This window comes from Convolutriloba macropyga, chromosome 13 (assembly GCF_964194025.1).
Source record: "Convolutriloba macropyga chromosome 13, txConMacr16.3, whole genome shotgun sequence".
NCBI lineage: Eukaryota > Metazoa > Xenacoelomorpha > Acoela > Convolutidae > Convolutriloba > Convolutriloba macropyga.
The window spans coordinates 25,258,237-25,281,734 of NC_134480.1; the positions used below are offsets into that span (position 1 = coordinate 25,258,237).

At 33.5% G+C, this 23,498-nt stretch overlaps 1 protein-coding gene across 1 annotated transcript; it reads left to right on the top strand.

Annotated features, from left to right (window-relative positions):
* The first annotated feature begins 8,334 nt into the window (after nucleotides 1-8,334).
* Nucleotides 8,335-20,632, top strand: LOC142352154 (uncharacterized). Its single transcript, XM_075404553.1, has 3 exons — nucleotides 8,335-8,577; nucleotides 13,463-13,795; nucleotides 20,250-20,632. Exons 1-3 carry the CDS (start codon nucleotides 8,440-8,442, stop codon nucleotides 20,370-20,372), a joined length of 594 nt encoding a protein of 197 aa, XP_075260668.1. The 5' UTR covers nucleotides 8,335-8,439; the 3' UTR covers nucleotides 20,373-20,632.
* The last annotated feature ends 2,866 nt before the right edge of the window (nucleotides 20,633-23,498 follow it).

Consider the following 23,498-nt stretch of genomic DNA (forward strand, 5'->3'; position numbering starts at 1 on the left):
ATGGCTTTTTTACCGTTATTTAATTTGTTTTTGTCATAGTTTTTCCTTATTATTATTTTGGTTTTTTTTTCACGGCGCTAGCGTGATTAAGATTATGATTCTTCTATCTAAAAATAAGCACATTGGGAAAACATTTGACCTAGAAAAGTATTAATCATGGTTACCGAAACAGCATCATTCAAATTTGCTTGCAACCGCTAGAAAAAAAGACACTTCTAATTGAGAAAGATGTTATCCGTGCTGCGCAAATTCCGGTCGCGGCCTTTATGAAAGTAAAAACACATTACAAGTCTTAATTGAGTGTTTCGTACTTTTTTAAATCGAAATCTAATTGCTAGGCAGTAATTGAATTTGAAATAGTATCAGTTTACCACTAGTACTAATTACTTTTTGCTGCGATGATTAATTTGGGACAACAAAAGTTTCCGATATAGTTAGCAAATTTCAATCATTTCATTCTTAAAAGCGAACAAGGCGACTCAGCAATGTGCGATGGCACCTAAGGTTCCGACCCCGCCCATCCACAATTTTGGCATAATTGTCTACCAAATGAGGAACAGATAGAAAACCCAAAAATTATTTGGGAATCCCAAAAAAGCCCAAGTATTTTTTCAAAAAAATTGTGTATGAACAATAAGATAGCCTCCAAAGCAAATATCTTAGTGGAGTAAAAATTGAAGCATTAAATTGCTGTGATATGCCAATATTAAGAAAGCGAGTCAAGACTAACAGCAAAATCAAACAACAACAACAACAACAACAAACATTAATTACATCAAAAACTTTTTGTCCGTTTTAAAAAAACAAAATTTAATATAAAAGTCAACATACCATCAGATGAACCTAAAACTAAACAAAATAACTCATAAATCACCAGAAAAGATATGGACCAGTCCATAAAAAGGTTTGGTTACAATTCGTCAAAAAAGAACAAAAACAGTAAAGTTTAAACATTCGCAAAATTTTTTTTAAAACAATTAACTTCAAAGTAATTAAAACCATTAGAAATTCAATTGAAACTTGCCAGAAAACGCTGTCAAAACCGTCAAGCCGTATTTTGGCCCTCAAAAAATATTTGTTGGCCCATTTGCAAACACCAATAATGTAGTATTTGGCCATTTATTAGTGAGACTAGGTAACAAGTAGACAAAAAAGAGAAGAGGGCAAAAGTATGTAATAATTTTGATTTCTTTTTCGATATAAAATTATATCCAAAGTCATGAAAAACCTTAATTACAAATTGAAATATTTAAATAGGGTCGTTTATTCAACCAAAGGAATTCTTTGAGACCTGCAATTATCCAGAATAATTCTTGCGTCTACAAAAAGAACGTCAAACATGACAAAAATCAAATTCATTTATTTTTTTGTGAAAAACCGGTGTCAAAGTCAGTAAGGTCATAACGCATTAATTACAAAAATAGATTTTGGAACATCAATCTCTTTTGGCACACTCCCTTGACACCCATAAGGTCATATTTGACCTGTAATTAACGAGATTAGGTAACAAAAACAAAAAGAACAAACTTGCGAAGTTAAGTTTTTTTTAGTTTTGGAAAACGATTGTTTTCAAATACATGAAAGCCGTCAGCAATCTACTAAAATCAGAAAATCGGCTAGTCTACTTTTTCATAAGAAGCCAGTAAAACCTATCACTATACGGGAACTTTTATACAACTGAAGTCACAAATTAAAAATGACAGTTAAAGACAAGATTAAAGAATTCAATTAATTTTTTGAAGAAAGAAGTGTCGAGGCCGTTAAAACAATAATCTTTAAGGATTTTAATACGTTCAATAGTGTTTCATTTTGAACGCTAATAATGTGATATGAGAACTGTCAGTAATGTGATAATTTGACTAGAAAACGTGAAAAAATGGCAAATTTCTAAAAACAAAAAAAAATCTGGATTCTAGTTGTATCAAAGCCAGAAAACAATAACTCCAGGCATAAAAACGCAATCGAGACTAAATTTCAAATCAGTAGAAAGAAGATGCATTCTTGTTTTGCTGACACTAAGCTGCAAGTTGACCAAAAAAAATGGAGGAAAATTTCATTAAGCCACCATTTATTTAAAAATCAATTATTTTTAGAAGTCGAATTGATTGTAAACTTTCAAGTAAACAACTAAATGAATTAGCTTGGAGCTGTTTAGAAAGCCAACTGGACCTATCTCTCCTGAGCTTTCATTTGATATGTTCTGTTCTTTATTATTAAAAAAGGTCTTTTTTCAAAAAAAGGACCGACTGATTGCAATCCGAATTCTTTTTGGATTGTAACAGTCCAAGATTGGCCCAAAACTAGCCCTGATAATGCTTATTGTCCGTTAGGAACTATTGATTTTTCGACTATTGTAGATATAGATAATTTGTTAGTTGAAAACTCAGAAAAAATATCTGCATTTTTGATAATAAACGAGTAAAGCTAGCAAAAAACTGCAAAGTTTTAATTACAGAGCAGTCTCAGCGGAAGTTGAAGTAAGAATAGCCCCCTTCTGAGTCTACAAAGACTGTATGAGTGTTGTTTGGGGATGTAGTGCCGGCAAATTTCTATCAAATTGGATTAAAGTAGCTTATTTCGTGCTGTTTTTGATGAAAAAGGCTGAATTTTGAAATATTTAGTCAGAGTTTTTGACCAAAAAAATTAAATCAGAATAATCAACAAGGCTTGTTTGTCCTTAAAAACAAAATCAACGACACTATTCTTAAAAATTTCAACGAATTTTAGCAAAATTGTCGAAAAATTAGTCAAAGATTTCGGAAAATGTTAATAAAACAACATGAATTCACTCTACTTTTCTCATAAGTTTAAACCTCGATAACCTTCCATATTCTACGCGGGACGAGTTTTCTAATGATACCAGTCTCAACTCTCTACGATGAATATATCGATCGGCAAAAATTGACTGAACAAAAAAAACATAGCAGGGCAAGTAGTGACGTACAATTCAAAAAATTTTCATCGACTAAACAGAAAACTTGACCTAGAACGGACTACGAGTGAATTGGGAAGTCAATTTATAAAAAAAATTCAGATAAGAATAAAAACAAAATCAATGTCAAAATGCCGCACGCGAACAAAAAAAACCATAAAACCATTAGCAAGAAAAAGAAATTTGATTCAAGCAAAAGCTAGGCCTACAATGAACTATAAATGGATTGGGAAAACTATTTAGAAAAAAATTCAATCCAAAAAATCGAAAAACAGAAAATCAGGTGAACAGGCCGCATGCGAACTAAAAACCACTAGCGAGGAAGCGAATTTTTGTTCAAACACCGTTTTCTCACCCTACTTTAAAATTAGTGAAGAAATTTCAGGTCGCAAAACCACTCGCTTTTTCGCTCCAATTCCTGTTTAAGCGTGACAAAAATCACTACTCCAATTTGACTTCAGAAATCATGAAAATGTGTGAACAGATCTTAAAAAAAACATAGCCGAAAGAATCCCGGAAGCGACTCGAAGTAGAAATCTGACTATTCTCACTAATCAAATGCATCACCAGCATATTACCAATCGACAGACAGTGTAACCAATTCACAAAGAAAAGTCTGGAGAATTGAAAACTTGACAAAGGACAAAATCAAAAAATAATATTCTGTAGAAATCCAAACAAATTTCTCTATAAAAAGATAACATGCAGCTTCCCATACATAACTCATAGAAATCAATTAGTTATATATTTGGCTAGATCAATCGCCCATCTAGTACTTGCAGAAACGCTAAACAACAAACTAAAAAAAAGACTAAGAAAAACTCTTTAACGAATTAGAGTTTTGTATAATTTGTTTAAATAAAAACTGCCCTGCTAAGCCTTCAAAAGCAAAATCATTGTATCGAAACCTACAAAAATGCTCTTTACTGAGCAAAAGTTACCAACAAAAAACATTAAATTGGAAGAAATAGGCAAAAAGACAAAAAGTGGCCAAAGTTTGCTCTGATTTGTTCAATTTTCATAAAAAAAACAACTCGAAACTAATATCAATCAAAATGAGAGACAACCAAGAGAGCTACAACAACTGATTTTCACTAGAGAACTCCCCAAATGCTATCAAAGTTTGAGGAAGAATATAAGCGACATTTAAAACCAAATTGAACAAAAACGAGAAAAAGGTGTTTTTACAAGAGTTTACAAGATTTTACAAGAAAAATAAAGCGCAATAAAGTTACTTTGAGCAAATAACAATGGGCGAGTCATAACAAGCTAAAAAAAATGTCAACGAATAAAAAAAACGAAAAAAGCAAAAAATTGAAAGTGGTTAAAAAATTCTAAATTTTCTGTCATTTTTCTTCAGAAAAAAATGTTTCATACCAAAAAAAATGTCATTAATTTGTATCCCTCATATTTCTTGAGTAACGAGTTTCTATGCAAATTGCATCTAAAGCAGTAAAACAAAACAGAAGGCCAAAATACATTAAAATTCGTCGAAAAACCAGCAAAACTGATCAAAAACCTCCAAATTTGCATAAAACTCAAATTAACTACTTGAAACTTTCAATTCCTATCAGAACGAGCCCAAATCCAATACAATATCATAATCAAACCTCATAAACAAGAAAAATTGCAAAATCTGCTTTTAAATGCCGCACGTGAACAAAAAAATTTCGCTCGCCCAGAAAAAAATTTTTCACGTGTCAATTTCTCGCTCTCTCAAAAACAGCGGTATGAACAAAAAACCACTCTCTTTTCGCTCCGCTCTTCACTTTTGTTCCCCAACCAAATCACTCCAAATTTTTTCACGCGTTTCATTTCCCGCTTCAAAATTCACTCCAATAAAATTGATTAAAAAAAAGGACTTCTCCAATACTCCTCTTCGAGTCGTAAAAAGACAGCGCCCCAATACAATTCAAATTCTTTGAATTGTAAAAAAACCCATTTGAGTATATAGTTCCTCCCCCCTCAAGAGGGGTCGGAACAAAAAAAGGCATATTTTAATTGAAACTAAAACCATCTTTCAACCCACATCTGCATGAATTTGGCAATAAGAAAGCAGTTTGTTTTTGTACTTGATGATAGCAAGTTCTGTGTCAATTCAATATTCTTTGTGACCCAATTCAAAACCTACCACACCAATATCATTTTTCCCTAAAGTTCGATAAACTAAGGAACCACATAACATTAAATAAGAGTGCTTTGAATGCAATTAGCTAGTCTGAGAGTTACCCAAACCACACATACAAATGTCTTTCAATGCAAAGGATTAATCACAGTCCAAGGCTACTATGCAATGCGATTATTTTTGTTTATTTTCGTTGTTTATGCCAACTATAACACCAGAGTCAAAGCATTTTTTCGCTATTTTTTTCAAGTTTTTGGAAAATTTTTCTCGTTGTTCAGTTGTTTTCATTTTCATAGGATAAAATCTTTTTCGGGCTTGAAAGAGGCTAAATTGGCTTAAACACAGGAATAATTATGATGATCTGGTTACTATTAATTTTTTTGATATTTTTTTAACAACACAGAAATAATTTTTATGATCTGGATATTATTAATTTTTGCTTTTAACTTCAGTTACTTGTTATGATGACCCAGATAAAATTTTTGTTATGAAAACATCACAAATTGCAGTCTCTTCTTATTAATTTTTGCTCTGTTTTTTTTTCTTAAAATTTTTGTTCTTTTTCAATTACTTTCGTTTGAGGGTTCAATGATTTTTTTCAAGCTTAAAACTCTAGTATTGAATAGATGTTAGCATTGCAAGAGCTATAATGAGCGTATTTTCTCACAAATTTTTTCTGCGTTTGGGTGAGCTTCTGCCCTCTAATTGGCTCGTATATACACCTAATTTTTGTTTTAGCCTCCAGTTTTGTTACGTAGTGCTCGGCAAGATGTTGTCGGTTTTTGAGGAAATTGTTGTTTTTTAATCCAACTAAAAATTAGTTAACTTTGTTTTTTTTTGAAAAAATTTTTTCTTGGTTTTCTATCTCGGTTTTCTAAAACCAATTTTTCATCGTATTTTTAGTGGCAAACTGCCAGTTAATTAATAGCTTATCTTGCTGCAGGCTCCTAACTACACAAAAGTGTTTCCCAGGACAATAACGACGGTAAAGTTAAATTCTTTATAGAAAAACCTCTATATCAACCAAATTTTATTTTTTGTGGTTTTGCTTCCGCTTGTCGTTTGTGTCCAAAAAAAATCTTGTTTGATATTTTGTAAACTTGTTTGATATTTCTCAATTTCAATAAGTTGTTTTCTGTTTGGGTTGTTTTATCCTATTCTTCGATTAGGCAATCGAAGAGTTTTTGAGGTTTCTATTCAGTTTTTTAGATTTCAAACCAGGACTTGTCTGGCTAGGTTTTTGCTTTGTTTTGTCATATGCATTTGATATTGAAAAAAGACCAAAGCTTTTTAAATAACAAGTTGATCATTTGAGAAGACGCTTTCAAATACAAAAGGGAACATTTGTTACAAGATCAACGCAACTCTATCTTATTCCCTGAAAAACTTGCTTTAAACAAACTTCAACACAGAATTAAAAGATTTTTTCGAAAACACAAGTTCATTTTGATTATTTGGAAACTTTATAAATTCATTTCATTTTAAATAAAAATTATATGAACTTTTCTCCGAGAAAGTAGTTGAAAAGAATAATTTTAAGCAGTCATTATTCAGTTTTAATTTTTCTTGCAATTGAGATATTGTACTGAATTATATTTCAAAGGAGAATTTTTGAGCTTTTTTAGGAACTTTGTGGATCGGAGTATTTTTTCTTCCTTCAATATTGACCGATCAATAATCTTACGAAAATATAATATGCCGTGTCTTTGATTTTTATTTCAAAACAGAACCAACTTTTTAAATTTTTTGTCTTTTTTGAAATATCCTGAAAACATGGAGCCCATCATTTGTTGCATTTGCACGCTAGTTTTTTTTGAAAATGAGTTTTTTTTAGTCATCTTTTTCAGAAAAAGACTTCATGGGGTATGCTTTTTGGTTTTAATTGCAGCTCAATTAGTGAATGATAGGGGCGTTTAACCAAGTCCAACTACTTTGATACTGGACCAGAATTGGATTCGAACCAGCATCTTTTAATTGCAAGCTTGGTGTTTTAAGCATTACTCCAACTGGTCTCATGCTCCCAATAATGGTAATGTCTTATAAACCCATTATTTTTTCTTCATTGTTCCTCGAAGCTCAATCTTAATCAAAAATTACGTTAGGTTTTTCTCTGTAAAATTTCTAACATTGAATGGAAAAAAGTCAATTTGGTTTTATCATGCAGAAATAAATTGTGATTAATTCTAAAACTCACAAGAACTGCGCCGCTGATGAATTATCTCCTCTGCTTCATTCGTCTTGTTTTTTTGTTTTTATATAGAATATTGGTGAAAATTATTGAACAGATACCTAGATTTAGCTTCAGGCTAACAATTTGAGTCACATCACTTTACTTGACATTTGACAATCAGCTAACAAAAGTTCTTTTTCGGCTTAAATTCACATAATTTTTTCAAAGGGTACCAAAAATATGTCCGGTTTTTCAGGTTTGCAGCAGTGACTAAATTGTTGTTTTCAAGAACTGAAGCTTTCTTATTCTGGATCTGTATCTATTTTTATCACCCGGTGCCAAATGTCATTCACTACACTTTTAATCGGCTTTATTGGGGTATAGTTTTATTATTCTCACTATTCGACAAATGATTTGGGCATTTAGATAATGTAAAAACGATGTAAAACATTAACTCTATAAATAGTTACTTTTTCAAGGAATTGTAACTAGTATTCTGGCTACGGTAACCTGCTTTTTGGTAAATTCAGTGTAGTTTATTGTCGTTTGATCCCGAGTTTTAATACATGTGTTAAGTACGGGATCAATTTGGATTAATAATTCAGTTCCTTGATATCGGTTGAGATCAGATAGAATGAAGAAGATGTGTCTGAGTTTCACCCTGCCTGGGCCAACGACGGCCTCTTCTTTCAAAGCATATATTTATATTAAGAATTGATTAAAAATTGACTTTTTAGTTTAAAGTGACATCAGTACTAGCTTAGGTCAGAAGGAAAATTGTAGCAGAAACCAGGACAAAAGAAAAGGACTTTTGTTCTGATATTTTTGATGACTTGGGCATTTACTACAAATTTGACTGACCTCAAGAACAGCTGTTTTGATTCACAATAGATGACTTAAGACCCTTTTCAGATTAAGTTCACAAGATTGTTAAAGCGTTGCGTTATACTATCGGAAAGTTATGAGCTGCAACGAGCTACATTTGGCTGCAAATTTGATGTTAAAATATCAACTTAAAACCATATTCATTTTTGTAAACAAAGAGGAGTAATGAACTAATCACGAAGAAGTTATTGATATTTGTCAACAAAACATTTCCGCTCAATTTGGATTTTTCCTATCATTTAAATGTTGAGTTCAAAATAACAGCATTGCTGGCTTTATTGTTCAAAAGCATTTATTTGTCTTATAGTTCTGAGCAATAAACGTTGAATGATGAAAAGCTTGACTGTTTTGATTAGTGCTTTAATGGCCAGTTTGGCGGTTGCTTCCTTCATTCAGGAGGAGGGATATGTGGGTGAGTTTTACCACTCAGAGCAGAAGTATGACCCCGAAGAGGCCTATCAGGAGGTAAGAGTTTATCACCGCCAGGCCCCTCTGTCAAATATTTTAAGTGTCTTTTTCAGTTATCACGTTTACTGTACATCCGAAATTATTTCTTCGACGAAAATTAGCTGAGGTTGAATTCCTGATGCGAATTGACTTTCGCATTTTCACAATTTGTCAAGACGAAGAACTCACTTTAAAAACTTACATGGATCATCCCACGCAGCTCTGTTCCCTTTTGCTGACATCTCCTATAACAATACGGTGATATCTAAGAGTTCAATTTCATGAGAAAAAAATTGCTACCACGATTTGAAGAAAACATACCTGTAAACTATTTAGCATTTTTTTTCACAAGTGATTGGGGCGAACAAATTTTTGTGCTGGCACCTCTTGGTTTTAGGTTTTACGATTTTAGTTTTAGAAATGTTCAAATTCTGAACTTTTTCTAAAAATCTTAATTCGAATTGGTGAGGTGACTATTGTAATAAGCTGGCTGTTTGCAACAAAAGTAGTCAATTTAATCGCAAAAGGGAGCTAGCTAAACACTGTTTGTTTTTTGTATGCTTTTCGCAAAAAAAACTGCGTTTTAGAATATCTGCCCTCAGAGAGAAAAAGGCAGCCGACCAATGATCCTGGAGATATCCAAAACAAATGTTTGTTAGCAAATTCTCCGGAAATTAGTAAATTGGACTAGCCAAAATCTTATCCATTCATTCACGAAATCAAAACAAAGAGGCTCGATAATGTGCGACCGCACATAAGGTTCCGACCCCGCTCATCCTCAATTCTGGCATAATTGTCTGCCAAATGAGGAACAGATAGAAAAAGCCAAAAATTCAATTATTTTTCAAAAAAATAGGGTATGAACAAAAAGATAGCCTCCAAAGCAAATAACTCAGTTGAGTATAAAATTACCCTCTAGATTGATGAGATATGCCAATATTAAGAAATCCAGTTAAAACAAACAGCAAAACCCAACAACAACAAACATTAATTTCTTCAAAAACTTTGTCCGTTTTAAAAACAAAAGTTAATAACAAAATCTACATAGCGTCAGATAAAACTGAAACTCGACAAAATAAATTGTAATTCACCGGAAAAGATATGAGACCAGTCCATAATTGTTCTTGGTAACAATTAGACAAAAAAAAACAAAAACAGTAAAACAAAAATTCGCTTATTTTTTTTTTTTAAAAACAATTGATTTCAAAGTAATGAAAACCAATAGAAATCAAATAAAATATATCATAGGTTTACGATTATCAAAATTTCCATAGAAGAGCTTTAACACCTTTCCTTATACACTTTCTAAGTGGTTAAAAAGAACAACAAAAAGAACAAACAAAATTCAATTAAAACTTGCCAGAAAACGTAGTCGAAGCCGTAAAGCCACATTTTGTCCCTCTAAATATGTTCAATTTGGCCTTCTTTAAATGAAAATAATGTATTATGTGACCTAACATGAATGATACCAGGTAAAAAATAGATAAAATTAAAAAAGGGCAAAATTAGGTAACACTTTTGTTTTTTTTTTTCGAAACAAAATCAATTCCATAGTCATGAAAGCAATTAATTACAAACTAAAATAGTTAATTAGTTTTGTCTATTCATCCAAAGGAAGCCCTTGAGAACTGCAATTATCCAGAATATGTCTTATTTCTACAAAAAGAACGTCAAATATGACAAAAAACAAAAATTAAATTACTTTTTTTATGAAAAACCCGTGTCGAAGCCAGTAAAGTCATAATGAATTCTATAAAAAACTTAAATTTTGTGACACCAATCTCTTTTGACAACTTCGTTTGACACCTATAATACTATATTTGAGTTCTAATTAACGAGAATAGGTAATAAATAAACAAAAAAAGAACAAAATTGCGAAGCCAAAGGATTTAAATTTGAAAAAGAATTGTTTTCAAATTCTTGAAAGCCATCAGCTATCTACTAATATCAGAATATTGGCTAATCTGTTTTTCCTGGAAAAACCAATAAAACATGTCAATAATCAGGACATTTCATACGTCTAAAACGCAGAGTAGAAACGACAGTTAAAGACAAAATAAATAAAATCAATTAAATTTTTATGAAAAAAAAAGACGTTAAAACAATAATCTATTTGTTTCAGTAGTTTAATATGTTCAATTGTTTCATTTGTTGAACGCCAATAATGTGATATGTGATCTGTCAATTTTGTGATAATATGACAAAACTAGAAAACGTGAAAGATGGGCAAATATCTAAAAATAAAAAAATGTGGAATCTACTAATATCAAAAACACAAGAACATAACTCAAGGATTAAAACCGCAAAAAATAAATTGAATTTTAATTCAGTAGAAAGAAAAAGCGTACTTTGTTTGCTGACACTAAGCTACAAATTAAGAGAAAAATGAAGACAAATTTCAATAAGCCATTTTTACTTAAAAATCAAATTTTTTTAAAGGTCAATGCGACCATAAGTTTTTGGTTAAAAAACTAAATGCATTAGTGTTGAGGATCTGCTTAGGAAGTTTTGAGCTTTGATTTTAGTTGTTCTGTTCTTTAATTAATATAAAAAAGATCGATTTTAAATAAATGACGGACTGATTACAATCCGAATTCTTTTTGGATTTTAACAGTCCGACATTGGTCGATGCTAGCCCTGCTAATGCTGTTCGTCCTTTAGGAACACAATTTTTTGAATGCAATGGATATGGATAATTTGTTACTTAAATAAACAAAAATAAATGCTCCGTTTTAAATAATCAACGAGTAAAGTTAGCAAATAAACGGCAAAATTTTAACTGCAGAGCACTCTCAACGGAAGTTGAAGCAAGAATAGGCCCTTTTTCAGTTTAAAAAGATTGTGTTTGTGCTTTTGGGTGTGTAAATTCGGCAAATTTAACCAAAGTGGATTAAAGAAGCTTATTTGGTGCTGGTTTTGATGAAAAAGGCTGAATTTTGAACTAATTAGCCTAAATTTTTGACAAAAAATATAAATAAAAATAGTTGAAAATAGTTTTTTTTGTCTTTAAAAATGAAATCATTAACACTATTGTTCAACACTTTAACAATTTTAAGCAAAATTGACGACATTTTAGGCAAAAATTCCGGAAAATGTGAATAAAAACAACGGAAATCACTCTACTTTTCTCAGAAGTTTAAACCTCGATAACTCCCTGTAAAAAACAAAATAAAAAATCTTTTTAATTCCATATTCTATGCTGGATGAATTTTCTAATGATGACAGTCTCCACTCTCTACGATGAATATATCGATCGGCGAAAATTGTCTGAACAAGAAAAAACATTTGAGTAGATAGTCCCTCCCCCCTCAAGAGGGGTCGGAACAAATAGTACAAAAATTAAAGTACTGATTAATACTTTTTTAGTCATTACTGACTGATTAACCCAATAAAAGCATGGCAATCATTGTCTAAAAATGATACGATGTTAGTAGCCGTCTAGCATTAGTACTGAATATTTGTTGCTGCGATGATGATTTAAGCAAGAACTCATCACAACAAAAATTTCCCATCCAGTTAACAATTTACAATCAAATTGTTCATGAAAACAAAAAAGGTTCAGAAATTGTTTGAAATTAGAGTATTTTTACATAACTCTACGGAATTTCCTAAATAAAAACTAGGCAATGATTTTTTAAACTAATGGTCATATAAAATTACTTATAACTTGAGTACTTATACTCATTATCAGCAAATTCCGCTTTTCCCCAATAAAGCAGGAATAATTTTTGAACAACACTTTCGTCTCCATCTAAAACTAACTGAACACTTGTTGATGCGATAATCAATTCTGCGAAATCATAAAAAAAACTACTCTAAAATTTAAAACAAGCAAGGAGCACCAAAAGATGATGTAAGAATCCTTTGAAGGCAGTTCGTTGGGCTGAGAGAACCCCTAATATCTTTTAATACCGTTTTCGTCATGAAAGGGATTAATTTTCCCCGTATTTGATCATGTGAAATTCATTTGAAAAAAAGGGAAATTAAAAGTTTTTTAAATTGATTTTTCTAAATCTGAGACAGCAGCTTTCAAATTCTTGTTGGAAAAATGTCCTGTTTTTTGCATTTTTTTCCTAAAAATTCTGTTCATTTTTTTCAAAATCGCATCTTTCTTCTCGAGGGCAACGCGACTTTATTTTTTTTTCTGTAAAAAACTGACGAATGAGAAACGCTTGCACACATAATTAACAGGAGTTTTTGAAATCATAAGGCCTTTTTGAGCAATTAAAAAGTTGTAAAACATTTCCAGTTTGTGTGAAGTAGATTTGCGTTTAAATTATTTCAAGCCGATAGTTTAAAAGAATAAATTTATGCAATTAACTAGCTCAAATATATTTCAGAGGAGAATAATTTGAGCAGAAGTTGTCAGGATCGTAATTTAGGAACTTTATGCAAGCCTGGATTTTTGATCCTTCAATTTTGACTAAGCGATAGTTTTTTGGAGACATGCAATTGTGGTATAATTGAAATATTATTTAAAAATTGAACCAATCCTTTAAAAAGTTTATTAGATTTTTGAGTTTTCGTGAAAAAGGAATTTTTTGATGTCGGGGCGTTTAGTTTTGTTCAAAAAATGTTTTTTAAGCACTGCATTTGCATTTTCCAGTGTTAAGTTAAACTACTTTTACAGTGGCTCTGAAAACAGAAAATATCAGTTTACTGGATAACAAAAAAAATTACCTCAAGGTAAAAGATTATACGCTCTATGCAGTTTGGTTTTTATTAAATCTCAGCTCTTGATTGTTAAGGGCGTCTCGAGCAAACTTCTCTTATTTGCAAATTTTTTGGGTCTGGGACCTTAACCTGGGCTCTGTTCCGATAGTTTGATTCTTTGTGTGGTCTATTGAATGATATCCCAGTTTACAAAAGTGGAATTGTTGGAAAAATGCCGATAGTTTTCCAGGTTATGTACGGGGTGCCGGAGTATGAATCGGATCTCAATTACGACAACAAGGAGGTCTCCCCAGATCAGGACGAGGACGAGGAAGAAGACGAAGACGAAGACAAAGCCCCTCAACTGGATGATCTGGAAATAGATGAGGAACCCATCATTCCCCAGTGTGACTATCAGGTGAGACCAGGTGGATATGGGGAACTGAAGTTCGTGTCCCCAGATATTCAGAGGTTCCTGGACTGGAAGATCTTTGGGAGATCGTACCTTGCCAATGAGTTGGGTCCCATGAAGGGAATCAGCTACCGACTCCAGACCGTGGCTGGGAAAAATATCCTCATAAAGGTAGCGCTGATATTTTATGAAGAAAACACTGATATTTTGTTACCCTGATGTTGATTTCAAGTTTTTTTTCCATATGGTCCATAAAAATGATGACACAATCAATTGACAAACACACAAAAACTAAGAGCTTGCTTCAAAAGTAGTTGCGGTAAAGTTGGTGGATATCGACAACAGATTCGGAAATTCAAGTTGAAATTTAAAATTCCCAGGAGCCATGAAATCAGAGAACCAAACAGGCATAAGCCAGACTGACTTGGGTCGCAGACAGGGGGAGTGATGCGACCCAAATTGATAGTCTTAAAGTTCCTGTTCCGTCTTCTAGTTGTCCTTCGCCGTATTTTGGTCTGTTTAGTTTGGCCAGTGCCCACATTTTTTGCTAACTAATGTTTAGAGAAGAAATGAGTAATTGATAAACTGTGCAATTTCCCAGAGCAATTTTGAAAAGACCGGAAGTGCAATGCGATCAACATCGAAATGACCGAATACAGAGAAGAGAAATTTTTGAAATGTGTTGCCATGACATTTTTGCAACTAGGTATAAACAGGTAATGGACTAGGCTTCTTTAAAAAAAAGCAAGCCAAAATTTGTTGCATTTGTACGAACGTGATGAAAATCTAAAACAAAAACGATACTACCTACGTTATCTTGGAGGCTTCATTGGCGATGAAACAACCATGAAAGAATTTGTTCGCGAAAAAGTCAAAAATTGGCAGGCTAAGATTCAACTTTTGAGCGCTGCAGCCAATTTCTGCCCTCATGAGAGTTTCTCGGTGTTCAGTAAATCAGTCCAGACCGAATGGAAATTTCTGATGAGAGTTGTCCCAGGTTGCGATGAAATTTTGAAACCACTAGAAGATTCGATAAAAAAACCAGTTCATATCAACCATAACTAACATTTATAATCTGAGTAAACCTCAACGTAGCCTGTTCAGTTTGTCTGCTAAGAATGGAGGATTAGGTATTCCAGAGCCAGTGGTAAAAGCAAGTGAGCATTTTGAAATGTCCAAGAAAACAACTTCACAGATTTCGGATTCTATTTTGAATGGAACGACATTGGACATCGACGAACACAAAACTCACGTTCGCAGCAGCAAAAAAAGTTTCAGCTGGAAAACGAGTCCCAGAGTCCCAGCAGAGTAACACATATAAGGGTTTGTTAGAACAAGCATGCACATCAGAGAGAAAAAGAATGGAACGGAATTTCAAAACGGGAAACTCTTGTTGGTTAACAGCACAAGTGTCAGAGAGAGACAATTTTGTTTTGTCGAAGAACGAATTCCAGGATTCCATGGCGCTAAGATACGGTTTACTCCTAACAAATCTCCCTGTGAAATGTGACGGCTGTGGTGAAGACTTACATGTTCAGCATGCCCTAATCTGCAAAAAAGGAGGCCTGATTACACAAAGGCATAAGGAAATTAGAGATTTATTGGGAGACTTATCGTGCCTTTCATGAACTTACACTCAAAAAGAGCCAGTAATTCGTGAACATTAAGAGAATCAGAAAGCGTTAACAGCCGATCTTCTCATAAGAGGTGTCTGGAGCCCGCAAGAAATTGCCTCGTTTGATATTCGTGTCACAGACACTGAGGCAAAATCTTACAGCAACAGAAATCCAGAGGATGTGTTGGAAAGCTGTGCTGACGAAAGGAGAAAAAAATACTCCGAGGCTTGCCATGAAAAACATATAGCTTTTACTCCGTTAATTTTCAGTGCTGACGGCATGATGGCGAGCGAGAGCAAAATTTTTCTCAGAAGACTGGCGGACAGACTTGCTTCTAAGTGGGACAAACCCTACAGCATTATCATGGACTGGGTCAAACTGAGATTGAATTTTGCCATCTTAGTTTCGCTATGAAGATGGAGCGTTTATACCTTGATGAAATATGTTGACGTTCCAGTTGTAATCGGATAAAAGTTATCAAATATTTATCACGAAACTTGAGAGCGCAGCGTACTTGCACTGGCATGGATTCAAAAATCTATTTTATAAGTCACCCAATCAGCAGGGACAATAAATTTTAACGCCAATTATTAGCGCTCTGACGTTTTGTCACCCAATGAGTGGGGGAATCAACCTAAAATCAAATTGACGATGGTGCGAGCAACTTCAAATGGGCTCAATTTGAAAAGGTCATCAACCCGAAAAACTACATTATGTATCCAGAAGAAAGCCCTCTAGCTAAATTAATGCATAAGATCACATGTTTTCGTTCTTACCTGATCTAAGTGGGGAGAACAATAGCATATTGTAGGAGGCCTATTTCTTGTGAAGAAAAGAAACTGACTGCTGATATTAGATTAAATAAACTGGCAATCTGTTGTGTTGATGACAATATCATGTTAACCAATTTAATTGTCAGTTGATCGTTTAAACAAAACGATACTACCTGCGTAGAAAAAAACATAATTTTGCATTTTTCATTGTTGAAAAAGGTAATCAAAACAATTTTCATGAATTACTGTGTTAATTATTCACATTTTTTGAAACTACCAAAATACACTGCCTGGAACTGTAGATATGATAGTAAGTACACCACAGGTAATGTAGTGTTTACTTTCATTATTAAGCTAAATCTGCTTAGTTAGCAAATAGTAATCCCGAAGATAAACTGTTATTTGCAGCAACCTGAAAATTGTTCGGCTACAGTAATCGAATTAGATTTTATAATTTGCAAAAGTTGAGTTATCATCAACGCTCTTATCAGCAAAATCTACTTGTTTTTGTTAGAACGATTTGATTTAATCATGCAAAGCAAAATTTTGCTCATCCTATCTGAACGAATTTTTTTTGAGACTATTAGAAAATCAACGCAGCAGTGACCTATGGTATAGCGTATATGCAGTTACGAAGGCCTGCGGCATGAATTGAAAACCAGCCCCATTTGAAACTGCGAAATCAATCTCGAGGCATTAAAACTTCCTTTGCGGTGAATGAGAGAGCAGCCGTTAGATTTTGACCACCAACCCACACAATTGCTCAGAAAATGAAAAAAAGATAGGAGGACAAATCCTGACACAATCTAACAATTTTCACTGAATAACCAAAAGAATAGACCTCGAGTAAACAATAAATGGATTGGGAAAAACCACTTAGAAAAAAATCCGATCAAAAAGTTAAAAACAAATAAAAATCAAAGTCAAATCGCCTATTGTAAAAAAAAATCAGAATCGAGAAAGCAAATTATTGTGCAAGCACCTTTTCTTCTTTGTACCTGGAAGTTGGAGTGAAAAAAAGTAACGCCACAAAACCACTAGTTTTTTTCGTTCCTCTTGTTTTCAGCGTGACCAAAATAAATTCTCTAATTTCTAATTTGACTTCAAAAATCATTAAGATGTGTATAAAAATCGTAAAAAAACATAACCGGAAGGATTCCGTAAACGACTCAAAGTCATCTGTACCGAAAATTATAGCTTCGTGGTTACTGATGAACTCTACTTTTACAGAACTCTACTTTGATTACAGAACTCAACTTTGATTACAGATCTCGTCAAAGCAAAAAAAAATGACCGTCTCATCTCAAATAAGAGAAGAAAAATTACCCAAAAAAGCAAATTAATATTAGAAAGTAAAAGTTCAATTTAATTTTAATGCAGAACAAGCACCTATACAAATATAAAATTCCTCCTGCTATCGAGACCATGGAATCGTTTGCACGATATCAGGCAAGCCATCGTAAGCTCACAAAAGTCTCGTTGTTAAAAATAGAAAGCTGGAGAAAATCAAGAGAAAAGCACCAACTTCCAAGTTTTTTTTAAAAATTTACTTCAAAAGCGGGGCTGCATTCTACCGAAAAATTTGAATTTTCAATAAAGCATTTCTAATAATTTTTTATGTATGTTGCTAATCTAAAAGATCTATTGGCAAAAGAGCTAACAATACAAAAAGACCCAAGAAAACGGTTAGTTTTCGTTCGAAAACGGCAATCAATAAACAGAAAAACCAACAATTAGCTCACATAAAAAAATCATTGAACAAAAACGAAATGAAGGACAAAGTCAAAAATATTAATCGCTTCAAGATTGTTGGAATGAAATATCCACAAAAATGCCTATGCGCAAATGCTTATGTGGTCGATTTTTGAGCACGAGGACTAATTAAAATGTTTTCAGAAAAAAAATTCAGAAAAATTTTTAATTATTCCTTGTGCTTTGACCACCTGAAAGAAAAAACCCAAAAAATTTAGAGAAATGTGTTCTTTGTGGCAGTAAAAAGTGCCCTGTAGAGCTCAACTATAGCGAGAAACAAAAAATCAGAAGAGAGAAAAAATGAAAAAAAAACAGATGAAAATAGGGATACAAAATATAGTTAATATCATATAAACGGAAAAGTTTTCATTCATTACAGTTATAAAAAACAAATTAATTCAAATTTACTATAAATTTAATTACAGAGCTCTGCAAATGCTGTGAAAAGTTGAAGAACACAAAAACTGCTTTAAGGCATTCAACATGGCAAGATGGTAATGGCAGTAGCTCAAATTTGAATCCAAAAGTGTATTATTTGCATCAAAATGCTTCCAAACACGCTGTTAAAACTTTAGGTAAATGACAGAAACAGCTTTAGCTGAAATAATTGGAGCTTAAACAAAGGAAGTTTAAAACTGTCGCAGGTAAATGAAATTGCTCGTTTTTGTTCGCATCTACTCGGTTTCACTTAAAGAATCTACATAAACAGGAAACCATTCTCTTTTCACTGCTCATCAGAATTTTGACCTAATCAATCTTTTTCTATCCTGCTTTTACGCTTTTTTTCTGTTTTGAATACAGTCGAACATAATTTCCCAAAAAGAGACACTCCAACATTATTCCGCTTCGAGTTGCAAAAAACGCAAGAGACGCCTACAATTGTCCCTGTCAAGAAAAGCTTTATTTTAATTAACTGGATCCAATGAGGCGGCTAATAATACTTATAAATATTAAGTCAAAAAATGAAGAAAATGGCCCAAAAAACCGACGGAACTAAGATATAAAAAAAGATTCAATTATTTGTTTTTAAAATGTAAGTACTCATATCATCCAAAATATTTTTACGCAATTAAAAATATCAAACTTCTCACATGGCAATAATAAAGAGTTGGCATGGTTGGAAACTTCTTAACAACTGTTATCATTTGGTAACTAAAAACAGTTTGAGCAAAGGGCGTCAATTCCCAATTATTGCGATGAAGCAAAACAATCGCCAAAACCTTGTTGAAATAACTTAAAAGTTTGCATTCTGGAAAACCCAAAATGTGAAATAACGATTGATTACAAAAAAATTTATCTGAACAAAAAACATCTTAGACAAAGACTGCTTGAAGATGCCGCCTGTGAACCAAAAAACGTGATCGCTTGCAGAAAATTTCTTCATACCACATTTTTTCGCTCTCTTAAAAACGGATGTATGAAGAAAAAACTACTCTCCAATTTTGTTCAACATTTAAACCGCTCCAAAATTTTTCACCCGTTTCATTTACAGCTTCAAAATTTACTCCAAAAAAACTGTTTAAAAAAACTTTTAAAAAAACTGTTTAAAAAAACTAAAAGAAAGGACGATGCTAAAGAACTAAATTACAAAGTGAAAGAACTTTTGAACAATTTGTGTTAGAAGGTTGAGAGAGAAAAACCTAATGTAAATTGTGCATAAGATAAGCTTGACAAGAAGCTCTATTTGTTCAACGTATACTTGGCTAGAGAAATGAAGCCTTGAGGAACATGAAAGAACGTGAGAATGGGTTATAAGAGACGCCCAAGTTCGAGAGCTTAAGACCAATTGGTGTTAATGGGTAGCACACTAGGCTTGCAAGTAAGAGATGCTGGTTCGAATCCAGTACTGGTCCATTTTCACAGTAGTTGCACCTGCGTAGACCCCTAACAATTTGCAAAAGGATTGATTTCTTGCTCGCTTCTGGAGCCTGTCATAGTTCTCATATAGGCCGCTGCACTTGACGACAATCAGGAACCAAAATTATATGTATGAACTATGTAGGAGTAATTGACGAATAGTTTTCTTGAATATAACAACCGCTTGAATATCCAGACAGATTTGAAACCTTTGACACGACCTGGAGATGGAACTTGAAGCCTTTCTTGACAAAATTGTGAGAGTGGGTTGGAACTTTCTGTGCCCAAACAAACACACACGAGACATCTTGTCTGTCTGAATGAAAACTTCATTTGAAGACCGTGCTGCAATTTTCCTTCATAAGAAAGGTCTCATTTTATGTGTGATTCGCCGAGTGTATTTAAAATTTATGAATTAAGCTTACTGAAGTAGGACTTTCCAAAATTCTTTGATAAAAAATGTTTTGCTGCCCAAAGGTCAATTTTCTGTTTGCGTTTGCTGTGATGGTGGCAATGTGTTGAATCGTCGTAGTTTTTTTTATTATTTTACCAGTATGTTCTAAGTATGTTTGTCCAATTCTATTGATAAATAAAAACAGTGGAAGCACTTTTAAACTGATTACTTAGGCACTGTCACTGACTGACCAAGTTGTCCACTTTGAATTCTACCTGCCTGTGACTGGAGGAGAGCCCAGGTTGAAGATGATGCACTACGCAACTCACGACACATGTCTTGAACCAATCTACTAAACAATAGCCAGCCAATCATAATCAAGCAGCTTATCATAATCAACTTAGCAGCCAATTAGAATGAAGCATCAAATCACGTCGCAGCCAATCACAGACATGGAAACTAAATTGAGAATAGATAAAGCATTAGAACTCACATTTTGACTAGTGATTTTTTAAATGAAGTATGTAGTGTTAGCATTAGATATATACCACTTTATTCTGGAAAATGATGCAAAAAATCATAAATAGCATATTTGAATTAACACTTGTAATTTTTATCACTCCCCAGGATCAGGTGCGCGACCCAAACCGGATCTGATCAGACCGAATTGGGTCGCACACGGGGGGTAAACCGCGACCACTCCACAGAGTCTGGCAGCACTGTCTACGGACTGGATAGTCTGATCAGGACGCCATCCAGAGTCTGCACGGTCTGATCAAGGCACTACCTACGGTCTGGACAGTCTGATCAGAGCCCCGCCCGGAGTCTGGATAGTCTGACTAAGAGGTCCAATCCAAACTGACCAGTCCCCTGAAAAGAAGAAGAGATAGTTAACCCCCGGGGGGACTGTTTTTGAAGAGCACTTCCCAATGTTACTTGATGAACATAAAAGACCACGATAAAGACTAAGTTCTGTTATTGCCGTTGAGCTAAAAATTTTGCTTTCTTCAGAACTGACAGTTTTTACTGAAGAACCCAAAAACCCTATACATAGAATGACGTCTAATTTTCCGAAAATAATAAATTATACCAATCAATGATTACTGCTACTTAAAAAGTTAAAAGTGTCATTTGTGTACCACCAGTCCGCCACCGAAGTGGGTATGGCACCCACAGTACGCTACTCAATAGGTCTGGCACCCCCAGTGCGCAACTCACGTCGGTCTGGCACCCCCCGTGCACGACTCAAATCTGTCTGAACAGAGTCGATATTTTTTGGATAGTCTGATCAGAGCCGGCTTGGGTCGCGCACTTCATCCTGGTTCCAGTGTAAAAAAAACCCTAGCAGTCTATTGTTAAATAGTTTTTATTTTATTTTTCAACTTAAACCATTTCAATCGGTTTGGCACATATATTCATAAAATTGATAGATTTGAGCACTAGAATTACAACTGTCCGAGAAAAAACTCAATATAATACGCGTTTTAATGTTTTTTTGACCAAAAACTTATATATCGAAAGCGATATGAAAACATCTTCTATTGTGTCTTCTATTGAAAACATCTTCTAGAAAATTTCTGCTCTTAAACATCGATTTTGTTGCTTCTTACTGTCAATGCACATTTTTTCACCACCTAGAATAATTTTTTGTCAAATTTTTGACGTCTATTGCATTTTATAAGCAGGTTTATTGAAAAGCGCTACAATAATGATCACTGATTAAATCTTTATTTCATATTGGTACAATTTCTTCACTCTGTGACGACTATTGCAGCAACATTTGATTGATTTTACGCTAACCATTTAAAATCACGCAGCAGAATGTAAAATTTTGCCGCAGAACGTACACTGTATTTTTTTAGCCAACCGTGATTACCACATTAGTTAATCTATAATCAAATTCTTAAAATTATTTACTAGCAAGACTGCTGGCGCATTTGTCCAACAAGCCAGAAAAACGAGCAAAGAAAAATGAATGAAGTAGTTAAATTTTGTGCTGAGCTTTTGTCGTTCTCTGGAAAAATTGTTTCCTATAGTTCCTGTGTACATCAAGAGTTTCACGAAGAATTTGTATTCAGTTCCAGATTAGCATTAGCGCAGTAAATAACTAAAAGGTATTACATTTTATAACATCATTGTAAGTGTTCTAAAAAGAAGAAACTCAGGTTTTTTTTTCTCCTTTTACTAATTTTTAGCCTCTTTTGTTAAAATATTGGCTCGTTCAACTACAAAACATCTTTAAGACTATAAACACATAAAGCACAAAAAGTTGAAGCGAAAATCCCTCAAAATGTTTTTTTTGTCTTTTGAATAGATTTCTTTTTACAGCGTTAGAAAGAACTTTCCACTTTGTTTGGTTTTGAACAATTTTGTTTCATTAGTTTACATATAATTTTTTTCCTAAATTTTAATCAAAAATTACATGCGTAAACAAAAAAAGAAAAGAAGGAAAAAAAGCTGGCCTCGCATATATATTCCTTCATTTTGAATAAAAATTGGAACAAATGTGACAACCCAACATTGGTATTGGCTAACTCCGTATACTGCTAAAGATTTAGAGCTTTGAGGACTCGCACGTACTATCTCCAAAACCTCGTCCAGGCATGCTACCGTTGCACCAATGTTCTGCCGAAGCAGAAACTTTGTTAGCTTCATATACCACAACCTGGGTTATAACACATTTACTTATAATCGCATTTAGAAGCCATTTGTTTTCTTAATCAGCAATTACAATTGCAAGGGCTTTTCGTTTAATAGTTTACAAACTAGGCGTTCTTTCATTAACCGTTATTTGACGTGTTACCATTGTTTTTCAAAAATTTGAAGCACTACTTTACGAGTATACAAGTGGTCGAGAGTGTTGAATATAGTCTCAAGTAATTAGCCAATTTTGGACTAAGTATAAGCCGGGCTTTAAGTCAATGAGCAGTTCTTAAAAAGCCTTACTATTCATTACATACTCGATTCATCAAAAATGCCGATGCATAATTAAGTTTATGATGTGAAGGGCTATTGTTTGAGTTTCGAACTCACCACTCCATACGATCCCCCTAAAATTTTGGCGTAGGGGGATCGTGGAGTGGTGAGTTCGAAACTCAAACAATAGCCCTTCACATCATAAACTTAATTATGCATCGGCATTTTTGATGAATCGAGTAAGTAATGAATAGTAAGGCGTTTTAAGAACTGCTCATTGACTTAAAGCCCGGCTTTTCTAATTCATCTTGTTTCTCATGAGAAAAAGTGGCGAAAATTTGTTGGTCGAACCAAAGTGGGCCGTACAAAACATTGCATAAGAAAGCTTTCGAAAACATTAGTACCGTGATTGATTTTTTTCTTGGATTGATATCTTGCAAGATTCTTGCAAGATTTGAATCCGCTCATCACCAGGGAGGACAAACCCGACTAAAAAACTTGCTAAAAATCTTTGCTTCAGAGCAACTAAACATTTCGGGGCAATTGGATATACAGAAAGTTAGTGA

Bases quoted from the DNA above. Each gene is read 5' to 3' on its own strand.
- LOC142352154 (XM_075404553.1), top strand. From the start codon at position 8,440: ATGATGAAAAGCTTGACTGTTTTGATTAGTGCTTTAATGGCCAGTTTG. The intron at 8,578-13,462 runs GTAAGAGTTTAT...ATAGTTTTCCAG, and splicing joins CCGAAGAGGCCTATCAGGAG to GTTATGTACGGGGTGCCGGA. The intron at 13,796-20,249 runs GTAGCGCTGATA...CTGATTACTTAG, and splicing joins GGAAAAATATCCTCATAAAG to GCACTGTCACTGACTGACCA.